The sequence below is a fragment of the Aricia agestis genome, chromosome 19 (genome assembly GCF_905147365.1).
Source record: "Aricia agestis chromosome 19, ilAriAges1.1, whole genome shotgun sequence".
NCBI classification, from domain to species: Eukaryota; Metazoa; Arthropoda; class Insecta; order Lepidoptera; family Lycaenidae; genus Aricia; species Aricia agestis.
The window spans coordinates 10,524,965-10,536,144 of NC_056424.1; the positions used below are offsets into that span (position 1 = coordinate 10,524,965).

Below are 11,180 nucleotides of genomic sequence, written 5' to 3' on the forward strand. Positions count from 1 at the left end.
GTTGGTGTCAAAGAATGATTTTTCCATGTTCAGCCGCAGTCTCGTCCGCAGGTGTGAAGATCCCGGACGAGAACCTCACGCCGCAGCAGCGCGCGCACCGGGAGGAGCAGCTCGCCACTATCCGCAAGATGCAACAGATACTGTTCCCGGAGAGCGGCAACCCCCCCGGCAACCAGGGGGACCAGCCCTCCTCCGACAACCCGCCCAGCTCCACCGCCATGAACATGCCCTTCCCGCCGATGTCCGCCCACGGCCCCATGTCCGGCCCCAACCCTATGGTCTCCATGTCGAACAGCATGAGCAGCGGGCCCAGCTGCACCATGTCGGGACCCATGGGACCCAACGGGCCCATGGGAGGCCCGATGGGACCCGGCGGACCGATGGGACCCGGCGGCCCGATGGGCCCCAACGGACCCATGGGCGGTTCTCACCCGATGGGTGGGATGGGCGGCCCCGGCATGGGGATGGGCCCCGGTTCGATGGGCCCAAATGGGATGATGGGACCGAACGGTCCCATGATGGGGCCCGGGATGGGGCCGAACGGGCCGATGGGACCGATGGGCCCGTGCGGCATGAAGGGCATCAGAAGCGCGTGCGGCGGCCCCGATATGAAGTCGGGAATGTGCACGGACATGCACATGGGAAGAGGCTGCGGCGGACCTATGGGGGTGAGTATCAAACTTTTATAGTCTTATAATTCTTAATGGTCTTACCAACTATTAAAAACAATACGCCCAACTGCTATGTGGGTAGTGACACTCTTACGACCAAAAGGAACGTCACGCTCAAATCTGACAAACCTTTAAACCCTAGAGTCTAGACTCTAGAGCGTGCCAAAGAACACCCTCACACCCTCTTTCTGATGCAGTCACGTTAAAACAAAATCAAAATCAAAATTGTTTTATTTCTGAATAAATTTAAAATAAATGTTTTCAGAAAGTCCTACATGATGCCTACCACCGGTTCGGGAACTAACCCGGCGAGAAGAACCGGCGTAAGAAACTCGCACGGGGCCCACTTTTTTACCAAAAAAAGTGAGAAAAAAATTAATCTTTTAAAAACAGTTTTGAAATACAATAGGCTTTACTTATTTTTACCTCTTTCAGCGTATGCCCAATCCAATGGGCGGTATGGGTGGACACAAACCTTGCATGATGGGTGGACCGCACATGGGACCAAGAATGATGTCTGGCCCAAACATAAACGCTATGAACGGTAACTGTCTACTTTATCATTTCAGAAACTCTTATGTCGCCATTATAATAGTCTACGAGCCAAAGAACTCTCCAAGACTTGTGAAATATTGGGAACTAGTTTAATTTCTCAGACTTGGTTGCTTCTTACAATAGTCTAAGAGCCTATGATCTCTTCATGACTTGTTGGCCCTTATAACGGCCGGAAACTAATTTACTTTTCAAGACTTGGACACTTAGTTAATAGTCTTGGAGCCAATTAAATCATAAATTCGTAGCTCCTTATGATAGCCTAGGAGCTAACGAACCTTCCAATATTTGTGGCCGTATATAGTCTTAGAGTCAACGAATTTTTCAAGACTTGAGACCCTTAAATTTTCGTATATTTGCAGGTGGTATAATGATGGACGGCGGTATGATGGGCGGCATGGTGCACGGCGACTGTGGCCCCGAACACCACGGCATGCCCAACGGGCCCATGTGCGACGACTACGGCCGCGGCAGGAACGTGAGTATATATTTCGTAGTATTTATGTATTATAAATTATAATATTTTAGGACTCCCAAACAAAACTGCGTATACGCATCGCATCGTAATGTCATTCTTATAATGAATTTTTCGCAGATATTCGAGATGCGATGCGAAATCGCAGTTTTGAGTGGGAGCCCTTAATGCGATATTAATACAGCTTTTGGCAGCCGGATTTTACGGCACATAAATAATTTAATATGTGATCGCTGTTAAGCATTTGTGTATCATTCCACAAGCAATTACGTATTGAGTTATGAATGCAGTTATTCTTCAGACAATTTAGAACAAGACTGCATTCATGCAAAAATGAAAAATGCAAAAAAAAATTGTGGGCTAGTACACAAATACTTAACAGCGACCAGTATTATGTCAAACAAAATGTAAAGAAGTTTGCTCACAAAAGTGTATCAAAGTTTGACCATAGGTAAATTTGGCAACCTTTTCGTAAAAAACTGTCGTCAATTTGACATTAAAAGAGTGACATGACGTAGGCAAAAGGTTTCTAACATAACACTCTTTTCTAGCCCATAATCACCATTGCATGAGTTGGCATCTCCCATACTTGACACTTACTCTATCTGCAGATGGGCCCCGGCGATCCGGGCGGGTTGGGCCCCGGCGGTCCCGGCGGTCTAGGCCCCGGCGGGTTGGGCCCCGGGGGCCCCGGGCACAAGCCGGGCCTCCGCAGCCCCAAGAGCCCCGGCGCCGGCGCGGACATCGACTGGCAGAAGCTCCACCACCAGTTCTTCGACGACTCCAAACCCATGGATACTGAATTAAGTAAGTAATGTAACCGACTTCAAAAGAATTGTCAATAGTTACTTGATAGGACATTTATCAGCACGCACGCGCAGAACACGCGCCGCATTTTAGAATTAGTTGTATGAAATAATGTGAAACCTCGCACATTCGTCCGCACCGTACGCGCCGCATTTGGGCCAGGCCACAACAATGCGTTGCGGCGCCGCATCGTAAATATCTACGACGTCGCAGAACGCATCGTGGAATTTTGCGATGCGTCAGCGATATTTCCGATGAAATTTTTGGGTTGTAACAAACGCATCGCATTTCTGTGCGATGTTGTTTTTGCGATACGACGCCGCAACGCAGTGTTGTGGCCTGGCCCTTTCGTGTACTATGCGGTGCGTTCGACGCGTATGGCGCGTAAAGTGCTGACAAATGTGCGTTCAGCTTTCAGCAACCCATTGTTATATTCGATCGATTCGTAACCTTTCAATAATATTTGATTTTGATTATTTGTATATTCGAATTTTACTCCAATGCTTGTAGACTGATTCTCAATTTTTTACGAGCTGAATTTGATTATAGTTCACAAGTAAACAAATCATTATTGGACCGTGTCTATATCCTATGATCGTAACATATTATATTGAGCTATAAGTAACCGCTCCTGCGTGCCGCCAGGTAACGCGGCGAAGTCCCCGTGCTCAGAGCGCGGAGGTTGCCTGCCCCCGCCGCCCTACGGCGCTTCGCCCTTGCACCGCTCCGCCTCAGTACCTATAGGTAAGTCACGCTCCCGTATGCCGATGGTACACCAGCAAAATTGGATTATGGATATATCAGGATCGAGGGTCTAAATTAATATTATTATTTATCAGCTTGAGTTTGAAACTGATTAACCTTACCTCGATACATAAACCATGCGCGAAAAAATAGGAATCTTCAATCTAGTCGACTAGCACAGAATATACAGTTCTCCCAAAGTAATAATGCGCATAGAAATTTTCGTAATTTTTCGGCAACAGTCGTATTTCCCGAGCGTCGGAAGACGTCGCTGCAAGCGCTGTTTTAAACTTAACTTAAAAAAAACAGCGCTTTGCAGCGACGTAGAGGCGCCTGACGTTGCTTGGACGTTACCATGGTAACGCTGCGATGGCTTCCCGGCACTTAGCCCGGGCCGCACTAGCGGCCAGGCCGCGGCGCGGGCGGCCAGGTCGCGGCGGCCATCAAGATAAATACCTTAGTATGAAACCGCCATGGACCACGCGCACCTGGCCGCACGCTATCAAGCGGCCACACCATACTTTCGATGGCCGCCGCGGCCTGGCCGCTATTGCGCGCCCGGGCTTATTGACGGACCAGCGACAGCGGACAGCCACCGGCTATATGATAATTACTTCAAGCAAGTTTCATAGATTCGGATGTTTTCGTCATAACGACAATAATTAGCGAAGATTTCCATGCGCATTATTAATTTGGGAGTACTGTACTTACATTGTTACCTCAGCACCAGAATCCAGTGGTGCTCACACTCTCTACTGTAAGTACTTTAAATCAGTCCCCATTTCAGCAGCCCCATGGTTTTTCTTCTGTGATTATTTTAAAAGAGATTTTACTCGCGGTAACCGAAATAATAATAATACAAAATAGCAATATTGTTGCATAATAAGACATATTTGTATGATAAATACAACGCGGGATTTAAAAATATCAAATACTAATATTCATGTTATACAGAAAGATCTCATTTAATTAGAATAATTTATCTGACACGTTTTAACACCAAAACAAAGAAAAATTCTCTATATCGATATAAAAACATAAAATAAGTAATTAAATAACAAATAAATTTTAATTAAATTATTCTAAATTATTAAATGCATAATCGGCTAATATTAGGCTTAAAACTGGATATATCTAGAAAAATGCTTAAATGTAAAATCTCTTTATAATATTATGATTCTGCAATAACATAACATGATGAATTTAAATTAAATACACCGGCTATTTGAATGTATTTGAATGTAAAATTACATCTTTTTCCTGATTGAATATTTCCGTAAACATTGAATTATTATTCGGTCACGTGCGTTCGTTGTGTTAGTTTTCACTTTTTTCATGCTGATAATTTTCATTTTGTTATGCTTAGTTTAGTTAGGTTTGAAAGCATAACTAAAGAAAACAACGTAATTGAATTGTTTCTACACGACGTAAACAGAGTCTTGGCTCAACATATTTGTTATCAACGTATCACCAACTATACTGTACTCGGCGAAACATGGCGGTAGCGGTCATTGACTCTCCGTCAAAAACTTGTCATTTTCTATACAAAACATAAAGTTAATATACCTAGCGGAATAGAGAAACAAAGGCCTGAGCAAGAGAGATGTCACTATCAGTAACACTGCGTGTTACTGATAGTGACATCTCTTGTATTGTAGGTTGTTGAACCGCTACCGCCATGTTTCGCCGAGTACAGTATAATAACTAATTTAAATACTAAAAGTTAGGGAGTTGTTATCTACCTTACCAGAGCACAAAGTCACACAAGGTTTAAATTTTAAGTATCCATCGATGTTATATGGCAATAAAAACATACGGCCACGCACGAATTTCTCTGAAAATAACATTTCTAGGAAACAAACGGCGTAATTGAACAAACTCTAGTTACTCTCAATACTGCCAATGTAACTTTTCCATAATAATAAAACTTGCAAATCATCAGACCTATAAATTCGAAATTCAATCTACAATATTTTTTTCAGTTTTCAAACCATTCGTTACGGCCGAAGGTGGTGGCTATGTAGACTTTCTGAGAATATTTGTTTGACATTTATTCAGAAATAAAACATTTTTTTATCTACAGCGACGCAATCGCCGTCCCACGGCGTCCAAATGCCGATGTCGGCGGAGGCGTCCCGCGCCGGCTCCGGACTGAACAGCCCCGCCCACTGCAAGCAGGGGCCCAAACAGGACGCGCCAGGTTGGTTGTGTTACCTTACACACATACAGACTTACACAAACACGTTACATGAGACATGAGTTGTCGAAAAGTGCCCTGAGAAATGTAAAAAATACATAAAATTTAAACTTTTGCCACTTCTCATAACCGGAGAACCCGAAAATGTAATGCCGCGAGTTTAGGTTATAAAGAAATGGCTTTAGACTTGTCACAAAGCTCTGCTACTACAGCCACTGGTATTACTGTTTCGCTCGTATACAAAAATATTGACGGAACAAATAAGATTTTTGACGGTTTCATAATGGGGTAGAATATTGTTAACCTGGGCCTACTTATTATAAAATAAATAGGAAAATCAGGACTGAATAATGCTACATTGTAAGAAATTGTTAGCTTTTACATGTTTGTAAAAGCTAACTATTTGAAACACAATAATTTGACACCCTAAGGCCCAATTTCACCAACGTCTGTTAGTGTTAACAGCTTGTTAAAATGTCATGTCTTCTCTTTCATTCATATGAAAAACGAAAGAAGTAACGTGATACTAATCCGAGCTTTAACTTTAACAGTCGTTGGTGAAATTGAGCCTAACACTCACAAGAAACAAGCCATAGACGTGTGCATGTTAGACATTTTCCCAACCACGAGTTTTTTTTTTCGTATTTTTCGTTTTTTTTTCCGTAGTTGTAATGCGTTTTTTGTTTCCCCCCCTCCCCCGCAATACGCTTGCCGCTTCAATCCCGTTATGACGTCAGAGATACTAGAGAAGTTGGATGACGGTGTGTTTGTGCGTACCCTGCAATGTCTCGCGGCGCAACAGAAGCACGGGAAGGAGGCTAGCCTGATGCCGGTGCCGTCGCCGCAACAGATCTCGTACCTCAATCAGTTCGAAGGTAAGGAAGTGGGAGGAGCCAAGTAGGAGGTGGTATATTATAGTCACGCCCACAAAGAGTTGTGTCCATTTTCTAAGTGTAAATAGACTGACATTACTCTGTGTCACAAAACTTTAAGAGCAAAAATCCATAAGAGTGAAAGAAGATATATATTTGTTTCGCCTTTTATAAGGCTGTCACAGTTTTGGAGTCCAAAATTAATATTGAATGGTAACTTCCATATCAGAGGACACAACCGCCTTTTTGCACCCGCTATATATAAATCATTACTCTGAGCTTAAGATCCTCATTATAGAAGAGAAACAAAATAAATTAATGAATCATACTTCATCTACATTTAATATGTTAAATGTTTATAACCCAGATATGCTATTTGCATCATTCAATCTTGCTTCTTCATACTGCTTTTTTTTTAATAAAATTAGGGGGCAAACGAATTGTTTAAATGTTTCGCATAATATTTCTTTTTGTTTTACGTACTATCTGAGAAATTGATTCCTATGCAAATCGGGGACCTAAGTAGTTTGGTTGCGTTACGTCAAACCCGGCTGACAGATCACAATTAACATTGAATTGACATATTCGACCAAATAACGTTGGTCTGTCAATTGCATAGGAATCAACTACCTCGATGGTACATACGACATAGTTGCGACAACTGTTTTCGCGATATTTTCTCTCTCATACAAATTATTAAGTCTTTAGAACAAGGATGACAATATATTGTCGTCCTTTATCTAGTCTATCAATACGTATGAAAAGAAATATCGCAATTACAGTTTTCTCGCTAATCTTGTTCATATAGCGTAACTGATGTAGAAAAGATTATAAATAATATTTGGTTTCTCATCATCAAAATGTGCTAACTAGTCGTTATATTTTTCATTCGCTTCATGTTTTATATTGAGTGTGTAATAGTAATATTAGTTGTATGTTAGTATGATTAACAGTTGTGTTTGATTGTGTTTTATGTAGATGTTTGTTTCTGTTTATTTCACTTGGTGGTGGTTGGTGAAAATGTGCTAACATAAACTCATATTCTATGGCTAATTCGACTTCTCTATGTTACGGAATTATTTACTCTATTTATGTATCATTAGTGTTGGTTTTCGATTGACATGATTGTGTTTTATAGGCCAAGAGCTGACGATACAGAAACAGCCGAATACGTCGTTGAAAGACAACGGGCCTCCATCGAATAGCGGCGGTCAAACGCCGCAGTCTAACTCGAATCAAAAGTCACCGGCCGGGTAAGTTTTCCTGCTCTTAAGCTCCTTTTTGTAAAAAAAAAAACGTAAAGACCGTAATTTGTTACATTTATGTACTATCAGAGAAGTTGATTCCTATGCAAATCGGGGACCTAAGTAGTTTGGTTGCGTTACGTCAAACCCAGCTGACAGAGTGACAGATCACAATTAACATTGAATTGACATATTCGACCAAATAACGTTGGTCTGTCAATTGCATAGGAATCAACTCCCTCGATGGTACAATGTAACATTTACCCTTACTTTAAATAGAGAGAAATGTTATGTTCTTGGTCTAATACATGGGAAAAGTCGCTTGCAAAATAAAACTTTCTTTTTGTTGTGTGACTTTTGTATGAAAGTGGTGGATGTATTTGATATAATATATAGATTACATACACAACTTTCATACAAAAATATAAATCAGTCTGGGTTTGCGCCCGTCACGTTCGGACGCGCTCCGTGTTGCGATCTCTGTGACGTCAATTTTCATTTCGTATTTGCGAGTTTTTTTTTGTTTCCGAGTTTAAATATTCTGAAGTATGATTATTTCGGTTATAATTATTAATAATTATCAAATCAAAAGTGAACATAAGTGAATAGTTTTGTTTCTTTAACAAACTTTCGTATTATTATTTTTTTCGATCTACCCGCATTGTGTTGTAATTATGAGTGAACCTGAGGAAGAAGGTGCGATGGAGCCTGCACTCAATGAGATGGCTGCGGAGGCTGTTAACATAATAGTATTGGAATCTGGAGAATATGAAGGAGAGGTAGACTTAGAGTGGGATGATGCAGGTATGTCAGTAGGTCATAATAATCTCGACGATGTTGGAAGTGAAGCGATGTTGCAGCCAGGCAAGAAAAGGCGACTAGCAGGTAGTTCTCCAGAGCCGCTAGCTGATGATGGCTTTACACTGGTCACGAGATATAAGCGCAGGAACCTGCAGAGAACCCCTCCATCTGCATCACCTAATCCGCCAGCTAATTTACGTAATAATTTTGAAGTTTCTATAACCGCCAAGACCGATTTTCTACCGAAGCAGTTAGCGTTTGCAAAACTATTGGTTAAATATAATATTCAGGGCATAGAAACTATCAAATATAAAAGTCCTTTCAAACTTTTAATTAAATTTAAATCCGAACTAGACGCAAACAATTTTCTGAATAATAAGATTACACAGGATTATGAGTGGGTTTGTAGAAATACTAATGAGTTGCATTACTGTTATGGCGTGGTCCGGGATATTGACATTGATATTGAAGATAAGGAATTGAAAGAGATTTTCGAATGTGACACGAAGATTTTATCCATTAAGAGGTTGTTACGGAAAGATTCGGATGGTAAATGGATAAAGTCTGAAACCATTCGCATAGGGTTCGAAGGTTCAAATCTTCCAGAATTTATAAAAGCTTACGGATGTCGAATGGCCGTAGATTCTTACATGTATCCTGTGACTCAATGCTCTAAATGTTGGCGATACGGTCACGTCAATCAGATTTGTCCATCTAAGACCCCAATTTGTCCTAAGTGTAGCGGGAAACATGAAAACTGCGAAACGAAAAGTTATAGATGTGTTAACTGCAAAGGGAATCACTTATCTTTTATGAAATCTGCATGTCCTGTATTTAAGAAAGAAAGAAATATTCGGATTTATATGGGAAATCATATGTGCTCTTATAAGTTTGCATTAAATAAGATGAAGGAAGAGACACTGAAGACTTCGACCAGATTGGAACCCGAGATGCCTTTTGATAAACCTATTATTTCCCACGCCAGGACCGACGGGGCTTCGGCTCCCACTTACAGAGATGTTACTGTTGGCGACTATGCAGCCGTTGAAACTTTACATGATAGTGATGATGACATTATGGAATTAGATGAGTGTGTTTCTATGATGCCTAATCAAGAGTCGTCTACCACAACCGAGTTCAAGAAAAAGAACAAAAATAAATCAAGGAAAAAAAGTCTAGACGTCAGACGCGATAACGAGGATGTTTTTCATACATTTCAGATAACTAGTGCTGAAATCCATACTGAAAATAAGCAAGTTGAAAAGTCTAGCTCTAGTACTAATCGTAAGGAAAGGAAACGTTTGCTAGAAAGGATTTTAGATAAAATAAGAGAAGTTTTTGTAGCAGAAGGAAGTTTAAAAGATAAGTTTAAAATGTTGATTGAATTTTTCTGGTCCGAAGTAGTAGATGTTTTACAAGAATATTTGAATTTTGAGACGGTGCTTAAGTTTATGGGAAGAAACAATAATGGCCAGTAATATCAATTCTTTACACAGCGGTATCAACATTTTTCAATGGAATGCTAACAGTTTAAAACGTAAGGCCAGTGACTTTGAACTTTTGATGTCACAAGACAAAATACATATGGCTTTTGTGAGTGAAACGTGGCTTTCATCTAGTGTAAGCCTGAAATTTTCTGGTTATAATATAGTGAGAGCAGACAGAGACGATTCATATGGTGGTTTGTGCGCAATAATACATAAATCAATAAAATATTCGGAACGAGTTTCTAATATTTCTAATTCTGATATCCAGATAATCATTATTGAAGTTTTTAACGTACCTACATTAAAGCACGTGATTGCTGTGTATTGTCCGCCTTCAATTTCTACAAGTCAACAGGATTGGGATGCGATTTTCAATACATTCAAAGCAGGTTGTCTTATAATCGGAGATTTTAATGCGCATCACACTCTATGGTCTTGCAAGTCCGATAGAAGAGGTGAAGCTGTTTATAAAGCTATGTTTGAAAATGATTTTATATGTCTTAATGACGGTGCGCCTACTAGAGTGAAGTGGGTTAATGGTAGCCTTCAAAAAACCTCGCCTGATATATCATTTGCTTCCACAGACATTGCTGTCAATATGAGTTGGCAGGTTACAAATGAATCCTTAGGCAGTGATCATCTAGTGTTAAAGTTAAGTTGTGGTTTTTATAAAACGAACAGATACATTAAAAAAAGAAATTATAAAGCAGCTAACTGGGTAGAATATACTAAAGAAGCAACGACAATGTTTATTCATGAAGAGGTGAATGATGTCCAAAAGAGCTATGATAGTTTTACAAATCAAATTAAATATTTGGCTGATAAGCACATCCCTTGGATTAAAATTTGTCAAGACCCCACATCAAACTTCAAACCCAAACATTATTGGAATAAGGATCTTTCAAAGGCAGTTGCTGAACGGCGTCTTGCATTGGCGCAGTTACGGCGTAATCCTACACCTTCTAATTTGCTTCTATGGAAAAACAAAGTATCCCAAGCCAAATTACTTATAAGAAAAGAAAAATCTAAGTCGTGGAGAGAATTTTGTTCCAGTATCAACCACGAAACATCAGCATCCGTAATGTGGAGAAAGATGCGATGGATCAAAGGCAACACTGGACGCAGAGATACTGTAGATCCTCTTAATGCTGAAAAGCTACTGCATTCCTTGACTCCTGATTATGTCGCCGATCAGGAGCCAACTTTGCCAGAAAGACAACCTTCCATTATTGAATCACCCATTACTCTCGCGGAGCTTCGTAATTGTTTAAAAAAGAAAGATACATCTCCAGGAATGGATAATATATCATATACTATGATCTATTATCTT

The 11,180-nt window shown here is 40.5% G+C and overlaps 1 protein-coding gene across 8 annotated transcripts in view; it reads left to right on the top strand.

Annotated features, from left to right (window-relative positions):
• The window catches only part of LOC121736318 (protein pygopus-like), a 46,556-nt gene that overhangs the window by 28,341 nt on the left and 7,035 nt on the right, over positions 1–11,180 (top strand). For 3 of the 8 annotated variants that reach the window (XM_042127416.1, XM_042127418.1, XM_042127417.1), the window contains exons 9-16: positions 34–668; positions 1,107–1,215; positions 1,586–1,701; positions 2,310–2,505; positions 3,151–3,249; positions 5,333–5,449; positions 6,184–6,321; positions 7,457–7,571. In XM_042127416.1, coding sequence (XP_041983350.1) covers positions 34–668; positions 1,107–1,215; positions 1,586–1,701; positions 2,310–2,505; positions 3,151–3,249; positions 5,333–5,449; positions 6,184–6,321; positions 7,457–7,571 — 1,525 coding nt within the window. The remainder of the gene's footprint in view (positions 1–33; positions 669–1,106; positions 1,216–1,585; positions 1,702–2,309; positions 2,506–3,150; positions 3,250–5,332; positions 5,450–6,183; positions 6,322–7,456; positions 7,572–11,180) is intronic. The other 5 variants (XM_042127419.1, XM_042127420.1, XM_042127421.1 and 2 more) reach the window with 4 other exon arrangements.